General features: G+C 43.7%; 1 protein-coding gene across 2 annotated transcripts in view; it reads right to left on the bottom strand.

Moving 5' to 3' along the window:
* Window positions 1-19,352: 19,352 nt before the first annotated feature.
* The window catches only part of MCUR1 (mitochondrial calcium uniporter regulator 1), a 28,669-nt gene continuing 23,859 nt past the window's right edge, over window positions 19,353-24,162 (bottom strand). Inside the window, exons 10-11 of one of the 2 annotated variants that reach the window (XR_009566055.1) lie at window positions 21,722-21,853; window positions 19,353-19,430 (exon numbers count right to left, since the gene is read on the bottom strand). Coding sequence is in view for 1 of the 2 variants with exons in the window: in XM_060309030.1 (XP_060165013.1) it covers window position 21,853 (1 nt within the window). In the remaining variant the exon portion in view is untranslated. Of the gene's footprint in view, window positions 19,431-20,894; window positions 21,854-24,162 lie in introns of those variants that run through there. The other variant, XM_060309030.1, reaches the window with a different exon arrangement.

Raw genomic sequence — 24,162 nt, 5'->3', positions numbered from 1 at the left:
TCTAAGAAATGCAAATTAAAATGGCAATGAGTGACTTTTTTTTGCCTCCTGGATTAGCAAAAATGAAAAAGATCTAGTGTTGGTAATGGTGGAGGTTAAAGGACGCTCTGAGGGAAAGTGTAACTTGGTTTATTTCTGGAGGGCAATTGGCAGCTTCTATTAAAATTTCAAAGGTAAACATGTTTGTGCCCAGAGAGTCCAATTTTAGGAACTGATTCCAGGGAAAGTAACAGCCGCTTACCTTACCTGAGTGCAGTGAGCTAGATCCCACGCCAGGTACGTTACGTGGACCTCCTCGCTTTCTGCACAAGACGGCCTGCTGAACGTAGGTCTATAATTACCTTCGTTTTCCAGAAGAAGGAACTGAGGCTTAGGGTAGTTAAGTTTTCACAGCAAATCATTAGTGAAGCCAGGATATAAGTCTGATTCCAGAGCCCACAGGTATAATCGCTCCCTGTCTCACAGCATTATTATAATATAGAGATTAAATCTAAATTGGAAGGATAGTTTGATAAATGTTACAGCCACACCCTGGGACACTATGCAGCAAGTAGGTGGTTTTGTTTGTATTGACTGGGAATCTACCCATGTCACATTATTGAGTAGGTGAAACACAGGTTGTAAAAGAATGTGAGTAGTAGAATTGATTCTTAAAAAAATTATACATAGGTGTATGTAAAAAAGGACACACACCAAATCATTTATAGTAGTTATTCTTTAGACATGGTGGAAGTGGGAGGACTTGCACTTCTTTACTTTAAATATGTATCATTTAGGTCTCTTCATGGAGAAGTAACAAAACCTGACTCAAATTAGCTCTAATACAAATGGGGGACTTTTGCTCATGTAATTGGAAGGTTCAGAGGTCTGGTGTGATTCGGCAGCTTAATAATGTCTTCAAGGAGTTGGTTTCTTTCTACCTCTCTACTCTGCCTTCTGGCGTGTCAGCTGAATTCTTAGACAAGGTTCTCTCATGGTAGCAAAAACGCTGCAGCAGTTCCAAGCTTCTCATATGTACCCCATGGAACCCAGAGGCAGCACGTGTTTGTGTCCCATAATTCTCAGCAAAAGTTTTCAGGTTTGACACTGATTGGATCAATCCCGAATGAACCTCTGTGGCCAGGGGAATGGCAAATGCTGATTGGCTAAGGCCTATATACTCTAAATAAATGACTGTAGCAAGGAGGCCTGCTTGGATCAATCAGGGTGTCCCCTGGAATTGGGAGTGGGATCTGTCCCACGCAAATCACTCATGGCTGCCACATGATGGAGAGGGGTGGAATGTTTGTTGAGGAAACAACACTACAATACACTTCTGCATTATTTAAATTTTCTACCAGTTCTCTAGATACCAAATCATCTAATACAGCCATAACTCGGTGATATGACATGTTCATTTCCAGACCACCGCAGTAAAGCAAATACCGCAATAAAGCGAGTCACATGGACTTTTGGTTTCCCAGTGCATATAAAAGTTATGTTTACACTACAGTGTAGTCTGTTAAGTGTGCACTAGCATTATGTCTTAAAAAAATGTACATACCTTAATTTAAAAATACCTTATTGCTAAATAATGCTATCCACCACCTGAGCCTTCAGCAAGTCATAATTTTTTCACGAGTACAAGATTACTGATCACAGATCACCAACACAAATATAACAGTAAAATAGTTTGAAATATTGTGAAAATTACTAAAATGTGACACAGAGCCATGAAGCGAGCAAATGCTGTTGGAAAAACGGCACCGATAGGTTTGCTCGATGCAGGGTTTCCACAAACCTTCAATTTGCTAGAAAAAAAAAAAAAAAAGCACAGTATCTGTAAAGCACAAGAAAGAAAAGCGCAATAAAATGAGGTATGCCTGTACTTTGGTAATTTTAAAAATACAAGAAAGGACTTTTTTTTTTAAAGAAAATACATTGCAAATGTTCAATTTTATAAATGCCTTATTTCTTCCTCAAGTTCAAATTATGTAGATGAACTTCCTGAATCAAGGGCGTCAGCTTAGAGATGTGATGTAGTATGTATACAGGGACCAGTGCTGGATTGGAATTTGGAGGCCTGGACTCAAGTAACAGTAACAGTAAGATCTTAGAAAAGTCAGAACTGCTCTGGGCTCGGTTTCCTCATCTGCAAAAGGTGGTGTTGGGTACAATGGCCCTTATGGACCCTTCTACCTCAACTATTTCTCTCTTTTTGTTTATAAGATTCTTCTATCTATCATCTATCTATCTATCTATCATCTATCTATCTATCTATCATCTATCTATCCACTCATTTACTTATGTTAATTTTTTGGTAAAAATACTATATGCATAAGACAAAAATATTCTAACAATACAAAAAGTTACACAGTGAAAAAAGTCAGTTTCTCCCCCACCCTTGACTTCTACCACTCCAGTTTCTGCCCCGCCCTAACCACTTGTAACAAGCTGTTGTTTATGCATATATTCTCCCCGTACCTTCTGTATACAAGTAGTAACATGCCACACATGTATTCTCCATTCTGCCTTTCTCATATAACTACTTAAAAATGGACCTCCCGGGTCAGAAGATATGTGCATTTTATATTTTGATAGATAATGCTGAATCACCCACCAAAAAGGACGATGCTTGTTTCTCCAATACCCCAACAACACTTTTGGTTATCACTCTTTCATTTTTGTTAGCCTGCAAGATTGAAAAACAACATCTCATTGTGGTTCAACTTTGCCTTTCTTCTATCGTGTAGGTTGAGAATCTTCATATGCGTTAAAGCCGTTGACATTTATTATTTTGTAAATCGTCTGTTCGTGTACTTTGCCCTTTTCTCTTTTGCACAGCTATAATTTTTCTTGGAATGCAGAAAGTGGGGCATCCTTACACCCCTCGATGGGAAGATGGAACTTAAAGGGCATCACTATTGAGGCTGTTGGGTTACAGATGGGCGTTGGAGCAATGGCAGTGGGTGGAGTGGCCCAGGAAGAACCCCCAGAGTGAGTGGGGGACCCTGTGGCCCATGAAGCCTAAAATATTAACCATCTGGCCTTTTACAGAAAACATCTGTCAAACCCTGGAATCTGGGATGAAGAGAATAAGAGGAGGCTGACACGGAGCCGTCTAGGACACAGGAGGAGATTCAGACAGACTGGCAGCTCAGAAGACAAGAGTTGAAAATTTTAGTAGATTGGAGGAGTTATCAGCATTTGGCCAAGAATTCAGGTAAGATGAAGATTTAAGAGTGCTTTGGAACTGGCAATGAGGAAGCAGGTCACTGTGACCTTTGGTAGAACAGGTTTGGGGGAGGGTTGATACACAGGCTTTTGAGTCACAAGAAAGAAAAAAACAGAGAGGGAGGGAGGGCAGGAGAGAGAGAGACAAACAGACAGACAAAGAGAGAAAGAGAGAGATAAGCCTGGGTGCAAACCATGAGTGCTTAGTAAAAATTAACTGAAAACAAACAAACTGGCATGACTTCTTTAAGACAAATCATTATTTTCATGAATGCAAATGTTCACTTCTTTAAAGCACGCCTTAGGTCTGTCTGCCCCAAGCTTTGGATCTTCCCTTTTCCACCTCTCACTCTATAAGGAAGTAAACCCCAAATGGACATAAAAGCAGAGAGTGTTAGCAGTGCTGGAGGGCCCTTGGGTGGAAGCCAGTCCATCACCCACGTGTTACTGGTGAGGCAGCTGAAGCTCAAAGAGGAAAAGTGACATGACCAGGCCACACAGGGAACTGTGCAGGTGCTAGAACTCTGGCTTTGAATTCCAACTGTTTTTCTACTCTATGGCTGCCATTTTTGTCTTCTTTGACAGAGTCTAACATCTTGCTAACATTTAGTAGATCCTCCATAGATATTTCCAAATATTATATATTCATTTCCAGACATTGTATTTCATTCTATTTCAAACTTATATTTTGGACACCCTCTTTTCATTTTTGCAAAATCAACATTATTGAGGTATAATTCTTTTTATTGTGGTAAATATATATATATAATAAATATATATATATTTGGTAAATATATTGTGGTAAATATATATATATAATATGAACTTTATATTAAATTATATTAAATAAATTTATATTAAATTATATTAAATATATATATAATATGAAATCTACCATTTTAGCCATGTTTTAAGTGTATAGTTCTATGGCATTAAGTACATTCACATTGTTGTTTAGAAATTCACATTAAGTACCATTTATCACCACATGAAAAAGACGAACTTTTTCATCTTCCCCAACTGAAACTATAATCGTTAAACAGCAACTCCCCATTCCCCTGGTTGATGGATAATTTACTTACAATAAAATCCACTTTAAGTGTACATTTTGTTGGATTTTGACAAATGTATACTCTTGGGTATTGACCACCATAATCAAAATATTCTCTCATGGTCCTCTGCAGTCAGTTCCCAGACTCCAGCTCTGACCTCTGCTGCAGATTTGTGCTTTATTCAAAGCACATACTTTGGCGATCCTACAGACTGAAAAACCACATCTAGTTGTGGTTTTACTTTGCCTTTTAAAAAATGTGTATGAGATTGAGAATGTTTCTGTCATTGTAGGTTGCTTTCTTCTTTTCTAGAATTTCATAAAAATGGGATCATAGAGTGTATACTCTTTGGTATTTGTCTTCTCTCACCCAGTATAATGTTTTTGAAATTCATCCCTGTTGGGTATACCAATAGTTTGTTCCTTTTTATTGCTGAGTAGTATTCCATTATATGGACATACCAAAATGTGTCTATCAATTCACTTGCTGACAGCCATTTTGGTTAATTTCAGTTTTGTTTTGCTTTTAAACACACATGTACAAGTCTTTGGGTGGACAAATGCTTTCATTTCTCTTGGGTAAAGTAAAAGGGGTAGAATTGCTGGGTCATATGATTAGTGTAACTTTATAAGAAATGGCCCAACTATTTTCCAATGTGGTCGTTCCATTTTATATTTCCACCAGCTCTACAGCTTTGCCAACACTTACTTGGTGGTGTTGTCAGTTTTTAAAATTTTGGTCATTCTAGTGGATTTAATTTGTGGTTTTAGTTTGCATTTCTCTGGTTAATAAAAATGATGAGCATTTTTCAAGTGCTTAATCCGAGATTGCGAAGACTTTTTTCTATCTTTTCTTCTAGAAGTGTTATAGTTTTAGCTTTTAGGTCTAGGTCTTTGGTTATTTCAAGTTAATCCTGGGGTTTGGGGAGAGGTAAAAGTCAAAGCTCATTTTTTCCATGTGGTTATCCAGTTTTTCCAGCACATTTTATTGAAAAGATATCCTTAGCTCATTGAATTATTTTGGTACTTTTGTCAAAAATCAATTGGCTATATATGTGAAGATCTGTTTCTGGACTCTACCATATTCCATTAATTGATATGCTTGTTCGTACACCAGTACAACACTGTCTTAATTACTGTAGCTTTATAGCTAGTATTGAAATCAGTTAGTGTAATTCCTTTCTTTTTTTTTTTTTCAAAAGTTCTTGACTTTTCTATGCCCTTTGCAATTCCATATAGATTTTGGAATGAGCTTGTCAATTTTTTCAAAACAATGTGCTGAGATTTTGACAGGGATTGCACTGAATCTCTGGATCAATATTTTTTCACTTAAAAAATTTCATTCTGATTTTGCTAACTCTTGTGCCTGAGGGCTTGTTTCCTTGTATGTTCTGAGATATATTTATTGTGTGCTCATATTCCTTGGAAATCTATCTCTGATAATTTTTTGAGGCTTGTATTTAAAATAAATTTATCAGAGAAGAGTTGTACTTATTTTTCCCAGGTATAATTTACTACCCTGGCCTACATTAGACCAAAATTTCAGGTAGGATTTTTTTGGAGGACCAGGTAAAGTGAATTCATCAGTAAGTCCAATTTATCCCCTATCTTAGGTCTGGTTTCCCCAGAAACAGACCCTGAGATGTGATCTGAGTGCAAGTAGTTTATTTTGGAGGTGATTTCAGGTAGCCCCAGTAGGGGAGGGTGGGATTAGACAAGAAAAGGAAGTGGATAAGGTGCATTAATGAGGATGAGTTACCCTTGGACAACTGGGGCCCAATTCCACTAAGGTCCTCTGGGAGGCGGTATAGAATATACGTTAGATTTGCTTGATGAGAGAGGTGAGGAAATTGGGGTATTTCTCTACCAACTTGCAATCATCATTGGTTGAGGACTGCTCCCCCTGGGGCGGTGGGTCCCTACCTTCCAGCTATTCAGAGGGAGTGTGCTCCGGCAGCCAGGGAAAGTCCTCAGGGAGATAGTCACACTCCTTTGTACAAGAGGGAGTTTCCCTCTTAGGTTCCTTTCCATCCAGAAAACTCAAGTATTGATAGAACCTCCAACATGAACATGCTTCTTTGTCTCATCGTTAGTCTGTGATCCTGTGATGATTAATTTTGTGTGCCAACTTGACTGGGCCCTGGGGGCCCAGATATTTGGTCAAACATTATTCTGGGTGTGTTTCTGTGAGGGTGTTTTGGAATGAGATCCACATTTGAATCAGTGGACTGAGCAAAGTAGGTTGCCCTCCACAATGTGGGTGGGCCTCATCCAATCAGTGGAAAACCTGAATAGAACAAAAAGGCTGACCCTTCTGCCAGTGAAAGGGAACTCTCTGTCTAACTGTTTTGTGTTTGGACATTGGTCTTTTCCTGCCTCCAGACTCAAACTGAAACTTGGCTCTTCCTGGGTCTACGTCTGCCAGCTTTCAGACTGGAATTTATGCTATTGGCTTTCCTGAGTCTCCAGCCTGCTGACTACAGATCTTGGGACTTCTCAACTGCCATCACCTTGTGAATTGATTCCTTATAATAAATCTCTCTCTCTCTCTCTCTCTCCCTCTGATTCTGTCTCTCTGGAGAACCCTGACTAATACAGCTCCCGTGACAGAAGCCGAACATGAGCTCCCTAATTTTGATTTATTTCCCTACCTGGTAAGAGCTATGTTCTTTAAGTTATCTATGAAGTAAACACATTACAGAGACAATGTTCCTCAGGGTCCAAGGTCAGTCCGATCATAAATCAAGAAAAGGATGTTCCTCCTTTGAGCACAGCTCTGGTTTTACTCTTTAGGAAGTCTAAGCTCCCCTCTTACTGTACAGAGAAGCAGTGGGCCCTCTGCCGTCCTTCAGATCCTGCAGGCAGGTTCAAAGAAGCATTTAAAAGTTTCTCTTTTTTGTCATTGTATCATGATGGTGCCCAGTCTGATCATTTTGTTCTTTCCAGTTTTCCCGTGGACATCAGGGTGAGGAAGATTGCCCCGTTTAAGCCATAATAAATGTGTGAAAAATGCAGGAGTTAGAATTGTCTTAAATTAGGCCAACTCAGAGAGGACAGTCCTCTTGAACTAAAATCGGGACTTCTTCAGAATTATAGAGCCATTGAGTTTGTTTCTTTTATGTAAAAATTGGAGCCAATCAGTGGCGGATTTATTTTAATCCATTTTTATTACAAATGAGCCATAAAATGTGAAAATAGATAAAGAGGTGTACAATATTCAGCACTGGCGGGATGGAGCCAGAGGGGAGCTGCTGGAGAACAGTAGTGCATGAACAGGCCGCCAGAGCCTTGCTTTAATCCAAGAGGTACGGGGAAATCAGGGCCAGGACAAGGTGAGAACCAAAGCAAGAAATGGAGAAGAGGCCAGGAGATCACCTCCATGCTGCAGAAGAAGCAACAAAAGGAGGTGAGGGGAAGTCTGGAGGATTTTCCTTACCTGGAGGCCTGGGGACTGTGCTAGGGGCTGGGGTGTGATGGGCAGGTCAGTATCTGGGCAGCCTGCCCTCCCCGTTGTCTGACATTGACTAATCCACTCATTCATTCAACAGATATTTATCAAGCACTTGTTCCTCGCCAGGCCCTGGGGATACAACAGTGCACAAGACACTCCCTGCCCTCATGGGAAGGGGGAAGTTGGCCAATAAACAGACACGTGAAAATGCCAGCAGAGGCTGTGGAGAACCACAAAACAAGGTTAGAGGGATGGGAATGCGGTGGCCTGGGTGAATTTGCCATTCTTTGTGGAGAGTTCAGGAATGTGGACTCTGATGGTGCTTAGCAGAGACTTAGAGAAAAAAGGGAGCAGGCTCTCTAGACCTTTGTAGGAAGAGTGCTTCAGGCAGAAACATTATGGACCTTAACTCCGAGAACTGGAAGGGGCCCAGAATCTTATATTGGGCTCCAGCGTCTACACAATTGGCCTAGCTCACAAAGCATTGGTCATGGCCTCAACGATACCTGATTAGAATGAGATGCTTACCTTCTTTAAAACAGTTTTTAAAAATTTTATTCTAAGGTTGGGATAGAAAAAATATTTGTAGCTTTCAAATTAATTGGCCCTGCAAATGGATTCAGGTGGAATGAGGCTGGCTGGGGCACTCAGAAAAGGCTTTCCTGACCAAGTGACATTTCAGATGAGACCTAAAGGATGAGGGAGAGTCAGCCAGGGGTGCAGGGAAGGGCTGAGTCGGCGGTGCAGAGGGAACAGTGCGTCAAAGGCCCTGAGGAGGCCGGCTGATTTTGTTTTTTAAATTAATTTTTATTGGAGTATAGTTGCTTTACAATGTTGTGTTAGTTTCTACTGTACAGCAAAATGAATCAGCCATATATATACTCATATCCCCTCCCTTTTGGACTTCCTTCCCATTTAGTTCACCATAGTGCATTAAGTAGAGTTCCCTGTGCTATACAGTGGGTTCTCATTAGTTATCTATTTTATACATAGTATCAATAATGTATATGCGTCAATCCTAATCTCCCAATTCCTCCCACCCCCCCCTTTCCCCCTTGGTATCCATACATTTGTTCTCTATGTCTGTGTCTCTATTTCTGCTTTGCAAACAGGATCATCCATACCATTTTTCTAGATTCCACATATATGCATTAATATACAATATTTGTTTTTCTCTTTCTGACTTACTACACTCTGTATGACAGTCTCTAGGTCCATCCATGTCTCCACAAATGACCAAATTTCATTCCTTTTTATGGCTGAGTAATATTCCATTGTATATATGCGCCACATCTTCTTTGTCCGTTCCTCTGAGGATGGGCATTTAGGTTGCTTCCATGACCTGGCTACTGTAAACAGTGCTGCTGTGGACATTGGGGTGCATGTGTCTTTTTGAATGATGGTTTTCTCTGGGTGTATCGGGATGATTTTGAAGATCTCATTTCCAAGGTGATACTCTATAGCCTTGAGTCTCCAAGCACGGGTGGGGGGCACCATCTCCTTAGTGTAAACCAAAGCTGTTAGCCTGGCCGCGCTGCAGGCATTCTGGGGTGTCTTCTGTCCCCATGCCCCAGGCTGCTATCCAGGTCCTGTTTATATATTAGACTCTGGTCCTTGAATTTTTAACCCCACACCCACCCCCCTTATGGCTCCTAATGTGCGTCTATCTCCCTTGGGTCCTGAGGGCAACTGGCCTGCTGGCCCTGAATTCCTGTTCTCTTGCTTCACTGCCAGGCTTGGCCAGGTTTATTCAGTGACATCTGGAAAATGACTTTCCTGCCCCGTGTTTTAGCTTTTTCAAACTACGTGCTATTCTGTCATCTCACAACTGCACTGTGATCTCCTCGGTTGCAAAAATAAAAAAGTTTAAGATCCATCCTTTGAAGAAAATATTATATAATCATATTTCCTTTCATATTAGATGTTGGTGGGGAACTAAAAGTGTAATGAGAGGTGTATGCAGTTTTTGGGAAAACTGATACACGGACATTCTCATAATAGTTACATTTGGAAAGGATTTTCCACATTAAAACATCACCCCTGTGTCCTCTAAATAATTTCCTGTGTAGTTAAAGTAAGATCAAATTTTCCAAAAGCCTCCGTCCATACCCAGCTTCTCAGCATCTGTAGGAAGATAGTCATTGTACAGAGAGGCACATCTGTATTAGTGTTTCCTTGCTCCTGTCACTCATTACAGCAGGATTTACTTGGCCCCTCCTCTCCTCTCCAAGCTTCAGTTGGGCCCCCTTTGCGCTCACCCCCAGACTTCGCCCAGTCCAGACTCTGGAACTGGAGCTGTCCTTGGAAGACCCTAGGCTCATCAGCCTTCTCTTGACCCCAAAGTCACTCCAGCTACTGACCCATTTCTTTGCTCTTCTTTCCAACAAAACTCTCAGAAGGTTGTTGATACCAGTTGTCTCCAATTCCTTTCCTCCCTTTATCTCTTGAACCTGTTCTAGTCAGGCTTTCATCCCACCACGGCCTTGAACTGCTCACGTCAAGGTCACCAGCCAAGTCTGATGGGTGCTGCGCAGTCCTCATCTTACTTGACCTCTCAGCAGCTGACTGTTCTCTCTGCTGTGAACCCCTTTCCTGGCTTGGCCTCTGGACCACCATTCTCTCAGGCTTCTCCTCCTGCCGCCCTTGTCCCTCTCTGCTGGTTCCTCCTCTTCTATGGATCCCCAACCAATGGAATATATTCCAAGACTCAGTCCTAGGACTTCTCCTCTCCTCCTTCTGCATTCAGTCCCTAAGTAATATCTTTGGTCATGTGGTTTTAAATATACTGTGAAAACTACCGAATTCATATTTCAGTTGGGACCTCTCCTCTGAACTCCAGACTCATTTATCCAACTGCTGACTTGATGTTTCCACTTGGATATTACAAGATATCTCAAATTTAACATAGGCACAGCTAAGCTCTGATTCCACCTTGCAAATTCAGCTCTTTCTGCAGTGTGAATAATGGCCCCCCAAGTAGGTCCATGTCCGAATCCCTAGAATTCTGAACATGTCACCTTACATAGCAAAAGGGACTTTGCAGATGTGATCAAGTTACGAATCTTGAGATGGTGAGATTATCCTGGATTATGTGGGTGGGGCTAATGTCATCATAAGAGTCCTATAAGATAGAGGCAGGAGGATCAGAGTTACAGAGAGAAAAAGGAGATATGACAGCAGAACGAGAGGTTGGAATGATGTGCTTTGAAGATGCAGGAAAGGACCATGAGCAAAGGAAGGCAGGCAGCCTCTAGAACCTGGAAAAGGCCAAGAAATGTATTCTCCCCAAAGCCTCCAGAAGGAACATAACCCACCCAACACCTTGACCTTAGACTTCTGATCTCAAGAACGGTAAGGGAGTAAATTTATGTTGTTTGAAGCCACTAAGTCTGTGGCGATTTGTTACAGCAGCAACAGGAAACTAATACATACAGGCTTCTCCATGCCAGGAAAGGGCGGCTCCATCCTCTCTAGTGTCCTAGACTCCAGGGGACAGTAGAGTTGTCTCTGTTTTTCCTCTCACTCACTCACACCCCACATCCAATCCAGCAGCAAATGCTCTTGGCTCTACCTTCAAAATATATCCAAAGTCCAACAACTTTTCACAACCACCACCAGTACCATTTTGATCTAAACCATCGTCACCTCTTTATCGCAAGTATCTCTGAATGAGTCTTCCTAACCCTTCCCCCGCTACCCCCTTTGCTCATCTACGGTCGATTCCACTTAGCTGCTAGAGCCAGCAGGTTAAAACATAAGCTAGAGTTTAGGATTACTTTCAAAAAACCTTCAATGGCTTCCCACCTCCAGTGGAACAAAAGTCCAAGTCTTCACCAAGCCCTGTAAGGGCCTTCGCAATCTGGCCCCTGGACACCTCTCTGAGCTCATTTTCTGTCACTAATTCCTTGCTCACTCTGCTCCAATCACACCAGCAGGCAGTGGATGGTGGGAGGAGCCACCCAGAACCATCAAGAACTGAGGACTTAGCGCTGGGTGTGCTGCTGGCTGACAGCCCACAGGCACTGAGGATGCCTCGGAGGAGGAGAGATGGCCCCCCCATCCCATCTTGCCCCTTTCCCATGGCAGCCACGGCTGATGGACACCAGGGTGTGAGAGCTCAGCCCCTTCTGCTCAATGTGAGGCAGCTCTGAAGGGCCATCCTATCTCCGGAACTCCCCGTTGGTGGTCTGAGGCGTTTGTTGAGACCATCACAGCTCTTCCTCTTCTTCTGCCCAGGCTTGCTTCCTGGCCCTCCCTTCCCTTCTACAGGTTGACCCCAAGAGCGTTCCCTAATAAACAACCTGTGTGCTAATCCCCAACTCAGACACTGTTCCCTGGGGAACCCGACCTGGGAAACCCATCTCTGCTATTCCTCCAACGCCCCAAGTACCCTTTTGCCTCAGGGCTTTTGCAGTTACTGTTCCTTCTGCTTGTAAATCTCTTCTCCCAGATATTTGCACAGCCTGCTCCCTCACTGCTTTCAAGTCTCAGCTCACGTGTCCCGTAGCGAGCGGCCCTTCCTGACTCCCTTATGGAAAATAGCAGGCACCACCACCATCAACATTTCTATCCCCCTGAGTCGGCTGAACTGTTTTCTATGTTATTTATCAGTATTTGTTAACTACTTGTTTATTTGTTTTCTCTCTTTATACTCTGCCTCCATAAGGGCAAGGACTTCATCTGTCTTGTTCATGGCTATTTCGGTGCTAACGAGAATAGTGGCCGCCACACAGCAGGCCAGTGCTGGTCTTGCTCTGACCTGGCTCTAGTCATTGGCCATTGTCACATTCCCTGTGGGTTTCCATCTTGAACCCTTTGATCCCTTGATTCTGAGTCAAGGACATAGGCCATGAAGCTGTTTGGTTTTTTTTTTCCTAACTTTTTTAAAAAATTAATTGATTTATTTTTGGCTGAGTTGGGTCTCTGTTGCTGCGCGCGGGCTTTCTCTAGTTGCGGCGAGCGGGGGCTACTCTTCATTGCGGTGCGCGGGCTTCTCGTTGCGGTGGCTTCTCTTGTTTCGGAGCACAGGCTCTAGGTGCGTGGCTTCAGTAGTTGTGGTGTGTGAGCTCAGTAGTTGTGGCTCGCGGGCTCTAGGGCGCAGGCTCAGTAGTTGTGGTGCACGGGCTTAGTTGCTCTGTGGCATGTGGGATCTTCCCGGACCAGAGCTCGAACCAGTGTCCCCTGCATTGGCAGGCGGATTGTTAACCACTGTGCCACCAGGGAAGTCCAGCCATGAAACCTTATATCCTGGAGAGTTAGAGCGGGAATCCCACCTCTAACTCTCCGGATGCCATTGTATTATCAATTAGTGGACCCCCCCCCCAAAAAAAATCCAAGTTCTCATTCTCATCAATGTCCCGTCCATGGTCTGGGCATCCTCCCTGAAAGCCATGTCCAAACTATGAGCACAGCCTGATCTTCAGCCTCAGAGAGGCACTGGAAGTCAGCATCACTGCTACAGGAAAAGAAGTTTGCATTTGGACCAGGAGGGCCTGGGTTTGCAGCAGCCCAACTCTGTCACTTACAGTGGAAAACACTCGGCAAGGCACCCACTTCCCTGTGCTCCAGCTTCCGCCCTCGGATAGCAGTCAGTGACGTCAGCCTTAGAGAGTGGTTGTCAGCAACACATGAAGACGTGAAAAACTCATGGAAGGGTCTGGCACGTGGCTGGCAGTCAGCAAATTTCTCTCAACTGTACTGAAATCCTCTGAAACATCTGCCCCACTGTGTTCAGTGGAGTAGCACAACGTCCCCAGCAGGGAACTTTCAGACCGGGTGGCTCTATGTGCAACATAAAGCGTTTCCCAAGGGAACACATTCAGCATTACGTGAAATTCCATGATCACTTCAAACATATTGGAACAATACAACAATAATCTGTGCAGCAAAATTACGTTGTCAGCCAAGTATACGAGGTCCAGGCATTGTCTCAGGTACAGGAAAGCATGGCTTCAACCTCCAGAAGGTAGCCTTTAATGAACAGGTGACACTAAAGCACTATGAATAGACGGATTTCCCTCTGCCATCCTCACCTTTGCCATATTGACTGGAAACAGCTACCCCAACGCTTGCCAAATTCACAGAAGTTTTTCTAGTTCCCACTACTTTGCTACTCAAAAGGAAAGGAATGATGGCTTCCGTGGTAGGGTGTGGTATATTTAACAGAGTGCTGAAAGCAAGTTCAACACAAATGACCGATGTTGGCAGACTGCACAGTTCTTGAGTTATTTTTGTGATGGGCAATGTTTTTCTTTTTCATTCCATTTTCCTCCCTCTTGAGCTGGCTAATGATTTCCAGTGAACAGAACTGCATCCAGCACAAGCCAGTTAGCCCACATTGACTACCTACCGTCCATGAGAGGTGCTGTGCTGACACTCTTTATTTTCATGGACTCCCAGTCTAGTGAGGCTGGAACATGAAATGCAGTTGGGATGTTCATCTGTAATTTGTACTCTTGGTTTGGAAGTGGGTCATCCGTTCAGCACAGAGAATATGAAAATACACAATAAGGTTACCACAACTTCTGAAGTCAGAGCCATCGTCTGTTGGGGAATCAAAACATGTGTAGACACATTATGAAAGTGTTTATGAAAGTGCTCATTCTTCTACATGACCAGGTGTGGAGTTTCCCTGTCCAACCTGGATGAGCCGTTTTATGCTGGCTTGACAGAACCTCAGGCATCATGTATATTTTCACTCCCTGCAGTCAGTGGGCTGTTACATTCACCACCAGCTACGTGTTCTTTGTGATACTGTCAGGAAGAATGTGTTTAAAGCCATTATTGATTACTGTTGAATCTGACAGACATGGTATCTCCACTCAACCCCCTTTATCCATCCCAATGGACGGGGGTGAGGAGTAGCCTTGAAGATGTGTTATGTGCACCCAAGAAGGCAGTCAGATCCCACCTTCAATATTCAGCCCATGATTGTTCAGAGAGTCCCAAATTCTTCCCAGGGAGCTGAGTACAGGAGTCAAAGGGAACATGTGAGTCAGTGAATATTTTCCAAAAGAAGCCTTGGCACTGAATCTCCAGATTTCATTTTTAAAAAGTATTACATGCTCATGGTAAAAAAAATTAAATAATACACAGTGAAGAGTGAGTCTCCCTCAGCCACTGGCCCCCTAGTTCTCTGCCCCAGAGGCAGCTACTCTTACCACTTTTTCACGTGTCCTTCCAGGCAGAGTCTATGCATATAAGAGGAGCTTTGATTTCTGAAATGCAGTTTTATACGTCAGCTGAAGTGGTTCATAAGATGCCTTTTCCAAATAACTCTCCATGGTAACATAACTTTGGAAAACACACAACACACACTCGCACAGACATGCACAAGCATACACGCAGTCATTCTCTTAAGCATAAAATGGAGGGGAAATGATGCAACAGAAAGTGACTAGAAAATATATTACAGTAAACTACAGTGGTTAGTGACTCTCAGATGGTTCCAGACAGCTTTTTGCACAGAAATAGCCCAGCGAGAAAACTCCAGCCTACTCAGACTACAGAACAAATCCCAGGAACTTGCTTTTATGCGACCTTCCCCGTGAAGTTCAAGTCTAAACACATCAGAGCTTGGCAGGACTGCAGGGGGTACATTAGCTGACAGACGAAACATTCTAGTTCCTGAGGCTCCCCTTGCTTCTTCCCTCTGAACCTGTAGATTCTTCTAGATTGCACCTGTTCCCCCCACCCCCCGACTCCCAACAACACGCAGAAACGGAGAGCCCCTCAAGTTTCTCTGGGTCACACAGTTGAATAAAAACCCAACTCACTCTCACGCTCTGAAGGAAAGGGGGAAAACAACCTGGTAAGTAGAAAGTTAAGATATATAGGTACATGTTTGGCAGAAATAAGAAAAATTGTTCTATCTACCAGACTATTCTGGAGCTAAGTGATGGGAAGTGTTGTTCAAACTGGGAAGGTGTATTTGTCTTCCGAGTGGAGGTGCCTGACTGGGAGTGATACAGAGTAACTGTATAAGATGTTGTTCCAGAGACTTTCCGTACTGAAATGTGAATAAGGACATCGGTGGGCTAGCTTTTACCAAAGTACTAAACAGAATAAAAGAGCTGTCATAATTACCAGTAAAATCAGCCAGTCTATAGGAGCCTCATCAGAAGCCAACATTCTAGTATAGGAGCCATGTGGAAGCCAACAGAAAAGGTACCTTTCCACTGTATTGTGGAAATACTTGGGAGTGCAGGGGCTTACTCCTGGTTAAGGAAATAGTTACTTGTGGGTATGGTTTTGGGGGACCCTGGAAAGATCACTCGCTGAGAAAATAGTACCTCACCTGCTGGCTAGCACCTGAAAATCCTTTGCTAGTTGAGAAAGCCTTAAATTCCTAAATTAACAGAGCAAGGGTAACAAGCAAAGTCCCCTGAGAAGAACAGCAATCATAATAATACTCATTTCCTGAGCACTGACTTATGGCAAGTGCTTCACTTACATTCATATTCAGGACTTTATATGAATGATCTCCTTTAATCCCTGGGGTAGCTGGTCCCTAAGATGGCCTCTCAATGACCCTTGCCTCTGCATATTCATGCCCTTGTGCAGTGCCCTTCCCTTGAACCTGGGCTGGCCCTGTGACTCACATGTAACTAGTAGAATAGGACAGAAGTGACACTCTGTGGCTTCCAAGCCTAGATTAGGAGAAGCCTTACAGATTCTGCCTCAGTCTCTTGGGACGGTCACTCTGGGGAAAGTCAACCATCATGTGAGAAATCCAATTCTTGGTGGGGAGGGGGGATAAATTAGGAGTTTGGGATTAACATACACACACTACTATATATAAAATAGGTAAAGAACAAGGACCTACTGTATAGCACAGGGAACTCTATTCAATATCTTATAATAACCTATAATGGAAAAGAATCTGAAAAAGAACATATATATATATATATATGTAAAACTGAATCACTGCTGTACACTTCAAACTAACACAACATTGTAAATAATCTACACTTCAATTTAAAAAAAAAAAGAAATTCAATTCTGCTAAAACTGCCATGTTTTGAGGAAGCCCAAGCTAACTATGTGGGGTGGCTGAATGGAGAAAGAGATGCCCAGCCAGCCCTCAGCTATTCCAGCCACCCCATGCCAGGTACCAGGCATGTGAATGAAGAAGCCATCTTGGGCATCCAGCTCAAAGTAGCCATTGGGTGATTCCAGCCCCATCCAACATCTGACTACAACTATATGTGAGACCCTAAGTGACAATTGCCCAGCTGAGCCCAGCCAATCCACAGAACTATTAGAAATAGTAATAAATTGGTGTTTTAAACCACTACATTTTGGAGCATTTTGTTACACAGCAACAGATTACTGTAACAATCTCTGCATTTACTCCACAAGATTTGGAATATCACAGTTAACTCTGTAACATCCATTTCGCTCTTTCTTCACTGTGCAACTTGAAGAACTGACCCCAGTCCAGGGGTAGCCCTGATTAGTCTATGTCAGTGGTTCTCAAAGACAGGTCCAGCAGCTTCAGTGTTATCTCAGAACTTGTCAGAAAGGCAAATTCTCAGGCTCTTCTCTGGACCTATTGAATCAGAAACTCTGGCACTGAGTTTCTGTAGTTTAATAAATCCTCAGGTAATTCTGACGATGTTCAAGTTTGAGAACCACTGGTATGTATACCAATCATGGTAATCATGTCCCTACCTTGCTGGTAATTGGTTTAAGAACCCAGGCCTAAACCAATCAGCACATAGCATTCCCTTGGTATCAGTTATCAGTTCTTGGTCGAGGGCATTGCCCTCTCTATCCTGCTGGCAGCCACCCTGATTGTGAAAGAAGCCAGTCTTAAGGTGCAGCTGACACTGAGGATGGAAGGCAGAGATGCAGAAGAAACCTGGGCCCCTGACACCAGGGTTCAGTCAGCCTGTCCCACCTCTGAACTTCCGATTATGTGGGTCAATATATCTCCTTTTGGTTAAACCTACTTGAGTTTGCTTTTTGGCCACTTGCAGCTGAAAACACACTACCACGTACGGTGAGTGTTATGACCTGTATTGTACATAGGAGAGGTCAGGCAATTTGCAATAGTTTAGACAACTAGGAAGCAGAAGAGCGAGGATTCGAACCCAGGTCTCTTGGTTTTTTTGTCAAAGCCCACCCTTATAATGAAGCCATGAAAGGGTGAGATTTGCACTTTTCCTGAGAGTAGAGGGGTTTAAGGTTTGGTTTTGGTGGGTTAGGGTCTTGAGAATACATGAAGGGAGTGGGCGTCTGACAGAAGAATGGAGACCATGGGATGAGGAAAAGGCCCAGAGAGCAGAGAGGGAGATGCATAAAAGAGAGTTCCTGCTGAATTCTATTCAGGGCTGGCCTGTGCTCCGGTATTTCTTCATGTCCCTAAGTTGGAAGATGCCCTTTCTCTTCTCCTTTCCTCCCAAACAGACTGACGTATCATGTTGTTTTGCAAGAAAGAGCCTGGAAGACTGTAAAGCGAGCGTTCCTTTGAGGAGTAGGCCGAGTCGTCCAAGTAGTTCTATAAACTGCAGCCGCCCACATCATGCTACTCCAGAGACAGTTTATAATCACAAAAGGAACAATCTGCAGGATTCTAGTGGTCAATGCTGCGAAAACGTAGCAGCAGCAGACCTTTGCAAAGACGCATGAGCCATGACACGAATTCAGGATTTTTATAACCTTGGGGATCCCTGGGCCCCGTGCCCCCTCCGTGGATGCCAACATTTGCGGGGGGCTCTCCCCTCTAGCCCACCACCCCGTCCACTCCCACTGTATTCCTGCCTCCTCTGGTCCCCCTCGGAGAGTGAGCAGGCTTTTACCTGTAATCTGAAGCCCAGTACAGAGCAGTCCCGAGGTACCAGGCTGGCGCAGCTACAGGACATTTTCAGGCCAAATATGAAACAAGGCTTCAGAGGAACAAGGCAAACAAGTAGGTGACAAGTCTCCAACAAACATCTGAGTTGACAATAAGGGCGGACCATCCTTGATAAAAATTCTGATGGAGGACTTTGTTCTCTAACTGGTGTCCTTTCCCAGTGCCAAAATAATGCCCTGCACACACAGAGTCTTTGGTAAATGCCTGCTGCTTCCCAGAGCAATCTGTTTCAAATTAGGAGAAAGTCCTCCATCAGAATTTTTACATCAGTTAGAGGACAGTTCTTCCAAAGATGTTTGGAAGCAACTATAAAACATGTCAACATGTGGAAAATACACTCAATTCTGTGCTAACACAAATTGTTTCTAGGTAGTGGGTGCTTATGTATTGATACATAAACTAATTGAATCCTCACGATGGCCCTGTGAAGTAGGTTCTGTTATTATCCCTTTTTACTGAGAAGGAAACTGAGGCACTCCCTTAAGTCATTTGCCCAAGGTCACACAGGATTCAAACCGCAGCAGCCTGGCTCTGGAGGCCACGTTCCTAACCAAGCCACAGGGAGGAACACAGACAGCAGTGGAGTTGATCCAGGCAGCTTCTTGGAGGCGGTAAGTTTTAACAAAGAATGATAGAGATTCAGGGCAATGTTGGCGGTAAATGAGAATGAGTTAGAGTTGAAAAAAGAAGAAAAATGCTCCCCTTTTTGCTATCCTATGTTACTTTTAGTGTTTGTAATGGGTACTCTTTAATGGAAGGTCTCTTCCTTAAACACTTACATTTTATTGTTCCATGAGTCCTGGGTCCTGGGGTGCCCGCATTCCAAGACTGAAGTGCTTTAGAACCAGAGTTACGGTCTGGAAAGGACAATAAAAGCACCAGGTTCACCCTCCTTATTTTATGCACAAAGAAACTAAAGCTCAAAGTGATTCTGCAGTGCCCAGACCAGCACTCCCAGCCTCCTGGCTCTCCGTGGAGGTCCTCACACCCTCCCTCACGGGACCACCTGGATGCCGCTGCCTGAGACAGGAGGATGAGGGGGAGGGGAGGGGGAGGGGGAGGAGGAGGGGGAGGGGAGGGGAGGGGGAAGGAAGGACGAGGGGGGAGGAGGGGGATGGGCATCTCTCGGAGGAAACCGGAGCCTAAGAAGCCGGTCCACAGCTGGGGAATTGTGAAACACAGTTACCTGCCTACCCAGGCCTGGGTAAGTCCATGGGGATGAATCACCAAAGTCCACTCAGAGTGGGGAGATGAGGGTCCTGGGATGGCTGACCTCTGGGCTTTGCTGCCTTTTACAGCGCCCCCTTCTGGCCCCATGCTGACTCGCTCCCTAGAAGAGGCCTCTGTCCCCTCGCGCCCCACCCTGGCTGCCACACGCATCTTGCTGGCCACTGGGGATGAGAGAGGAGCAAGTCCCGACTCTGCCCCGGGGCGGGGGGCCTACGGTGTCTTTGGAGAGACAAACTCATAAATGGACGCGTTCTGATTCTCTCCCTTTGCTGATCAGGAGTCGACTCTGCCCCTCATAAAACGCTGCAAACATAAGGTGGACGACTAGGTTATGTCATTTAGTCCTCACTGAACCCTAATAAAAAGTAATTTAGGATTTAACAGCTACCAAAGCATCATCTCGGGAAACTAGTCAGGAGTCACGGGGCCACTGGAGGAGCTGGCCCCTCAGGTCCCAGCCTGGGTCCCCGGTCACTGCTGTGTGACCCGTGCAGTCGAATGTACAATTCTCAGGCTTCAGTGCTTCATCTGTAAACTGGAGGTGTAGAGTGGACATTTTTTTTTTTAAAACAGCTTTATTGAGATAGAGTTCAATGTAAAATTTACCCATTTAAAATATGCCATCCAGTGGTTCTCATTACATTCACCAAGTTGTACAACCATAACCCAAATTGGTTTTTAGAATATTTTCATCACTCCAAAAAGAAACCCTGTAGAAATAGTAGAATTAGCTTTCACTCTTCATTTTCCCACACTCCCCAGCCCCAGGCAACTATCAGTCCCCTTTCTGTCTCTGTGGAGTTGCCTATTCTTGTGCAGTTGTGTATGTGTGTGTATAGTATATACCAACATTTGGGGTGAAAGCATGGTGTGCCCTGTGTGTCTATTCTTGTGCAGTTGTGTGTGTGTATATAATATATACCAACATTTGGGGTGAAAGCATGGTGTGCCCTGTGTGTCTATTCTTATGCAGTTGTGTGTGTGTGTGTATAATATATACAAACATTTGGGGTGGAAGCGTGGTGTGCCCTGTGTGCCTATTCTTGTGCAGTTGTGTGTGTGTATAGTATATACAAACATTTGGGGTGAAAGTATGGTGTGCCCTGTGTGTCTATTCTCGTGCAGTTGTGTGTGTGTATAATATATACAAACATTTGGGGTGGAAGCATGGTGTGCCCTGTGTGCCTACTCTTCCTCCCACCTCCTTGAGATCTGAAGTCTTGCTTTGCTTGAGAAGAGGACGAGACACAAGGTTTCCATGGAAAGCTGAGAGGAGGCAAGAAAGGTTTTACACAAATAAAGCAAAATTTGGAAGGGATGTGAGCGTTCCCAAGGGCCTGGTCAGGATTTGGGTAGCCCAGCTTCCTGGGAAACCTGAAAAGCGGCTGAAATTTTTGAAAAGTGCTGCAGATGGTTGACTTGGTTGATTAAGAGTGAAATATCCTAGTTAATGATCGTGTCACAGAAAGAAGGGTGCAGAACTAAGCAGTAAGGAATTAGTTAAGGCCTAAACTTTTAGATGAATCTAAGGCTTGGACAGTGGGCTCCATGCCAGCACCAATCCTTTTATAGAAAGACCTCCAAAGAAAAATGTCAACAGTCACCATCACCCTGGGATTTACATGAAGGGCTGCTGTGGTATAACACTTATCTCTACTAGGTCCTCTATATTCCTCTAATACCTACTCTAATCTATACAGCAGCCATTCAGAGGATTATGTTCTTTTGCTGGGATACTGCATCATCTGTGTTGGTGCTCTGGGGCTGCTAGGGAGCAAGCTAAGGGAAATGGACTTGTTTGGGTGGTGGTGTAAGTAGGATTCCAGTTATTACACATGGACTACATTATGTTTCCATGCACATATGGGTTTACAGTTTACAAAACATGTTCACATGTTTGGCCTCACTTGATCCTTACCAAGTGCTCTCAGTTGGGTAGGGTCTCTATTCTTTGAAGTCAGAACCCTTGGGCTTGAATCTGGAGTCACCACTTGGTAGCTGGGTACTCTCGGGCAAGTTATTTCAACTCTCTCTGCCTTCATTTCCTCATCTGTAAAACAGAGATCATTACAGTTCGTACTTCCTAGGGATGCGATGAAGATTCAGTGAGCATGTAAAGGCTTTAGTGTAAGACAGTAAACAAATGCTCTATAATTATTCCCATTATCATTATTATTGCTGTTATTATTATTTTAGAAATGTGGCACTCAGGATTGGCAAGGTTAAATGACTTTCCAAGAAGCGAGTGGTAAGGCTGGTAAGGGGGCTAAGCCCAGGACTCCTGACTCATCATATTAGTGGTTGTGAAACTATCTGCCTGTAAAAACTGGTCTTTAGCAACCAGACCAAGATATTGTGCTGTCCAAACAAAATAATCATGGTTTTATTAATTGGCAGGAAGAAGTTAATAGACTTTTCTCCATCTTTCACTTTTTCTCTTAGAGTTTTCTTAAACTTTGTGGACTTGCTACTGATTTGCCTCCTACCACTTGCTGGTGTTCATAGCCAAGCAAAGGCATTCACATAAATATTAATGCAGAAAACCCAGATCTCACTGGCCATGCTTGGTTCAACAGCTACATTCTTTTTCCATGAACCCCTGACCTTTTGATTTAATTGCATACATGCATCAGAAGCAGACTTTCTGCAGGTACACCTCTCCTGGGTTGTAGGAAGCAAGTAGATAAGTCAGTAATTTGCAGCATTTCACAAAAAACATATTGTTCAGTAGAGAACACGATGCCTTCTAGGTCCACCCACCCTGAACAAGCCTGAGGGCCACCGCCTGTGCCCCAGACATCCCTTCTCGACCTCGAATTCTACCAAATGTAGACTTACTTTTTGCACTTCCTGCAACCACTCAAATTTCAGATCAAGCTAGTATATAGCTCTGTTTAGTCTGTAGCCTGTGTTTTGTTTTCACAAACATTGTAACCAACACTGTTGAATGCCAACCAACAACCATTTCCAGACTCCTTCTTCCTTGCTGGCCTCCTACCAGAGGGGCTGAAACAGTTAAACATTCCCTTTTGCAACCTCTTGCTACCATGTGACCTAGTCCTGGCCTATGAGACATAAGAGGATTTCTGTGGGAAGGGTGGAAGATCTTTCTCCCCGATTAAAAAGAGACAGACATATGAGAAGAGCCCTTTTTGTGCATCTCTTTTTGCTTTGGATGCTGCTGTGTGAGGATGTGATGCCTGGAGCTGTGGCAGCCACGTTGTGATCAGGGTGATCCCAAGGGTGAAGTTGGGGGCTAACACACAGAGGAAGGTAAGAGTGAAAAGATGAAGGGTTAAGCTGCCAACCAATCCTGAGAATCACCTATTTCTAGACTTCAGTAATAAAATTCATGAGGTATAAGTCACTGTTAGTTTTATGTTACTTGCAGTTGAAAGCATCCAACTGATACAAATGTAAAAAAAAAAATTCTAAGTGCTCTCATGGGTTCACTGAATATCTTGATTCCCCCAGGCTTCCATCTTTTCCCCACAAAGTCTTACCACTGAGATTTTCAAGATAGCAATTCTTCAGGTTTGAGAGAGACACTGCCTGTTACAGTGCCTCTGGGAATGCTGTGAGGTTCATGCAAACCATAAACTAGTATAAAAGTAAAAGAGAACTAGTGGAAAATACTTCTGTGCTAGGCAGACACTGACTTTCAGGCTGAGGGACAAGAGGTCGCTAAGCAGTTTTTCTCCTGGGGGAATGTGTATTGTGGAGTCTGAGTCTGAGACGGCTGAGGAGGAAAGTTTTAAAAAAACTTTTCCTGAAAGACAGTAAGTGCAGAAACCACACACTGAGCTGAGGTTGTGAGTGCAGCTCCTGGGCTTAATAAGCTGACTTGAAACTTCAGAATCATGTACAACGGATCCGGGTTTACCAAAGCACAGACTGCATGCAAAAAAAAAAAAAAAAAAGATTAAACTGAAAGGAATAGTTAGGATCTTGCAAAATGTGAGCATGTATCAACTTCTTACTCCTGCGTGTTGGCCTAAAAATAGTTCTCTACATACCTGCGAAATGTGAAAGAGCAGCAGCTCACTGCTCCCTATGTGTTAGAAATGCCTGGGCTCAGACTCTGTGGGTGACGGTGGCCACCACGATCCCTTGCCGGTGTCTTAGTCTGATCCTCCAGTGGAAACTGCAGAACTAAGGTAGAGACATGGCTGCCAGCACACTGAACGGTGGTGAGATTCTGCTGTGGAATGCCAGGGGTTTAGATTCCAGAGACAAAGCTGTTCCTAAAAATGTCTTTCTTTGAAACAATTTTCTTACTTTTAAAGAAATCAAAGACCCATGGCAAAGAACAGGTTTTTAGTTTGTCTGCACATCACAGATGCGAAAGTGGGATTGAGG

Source organism: Globicephala melas, chromosome 11 (assembly GCF_963455315.2).
Source record: "Globicephala melas chromosome 11, mGloMel1.2, whole genome shotgun sequence".
Lineage (NCBI taxonomy): Eukaryota > Metazoa > Chordata > Mammalia > Artiodactyla > Delphinidae > Globicephala > Globicephala melas.
This window is presented reverse-complemented; position numbering and strand designations above follow the sequence as displayed.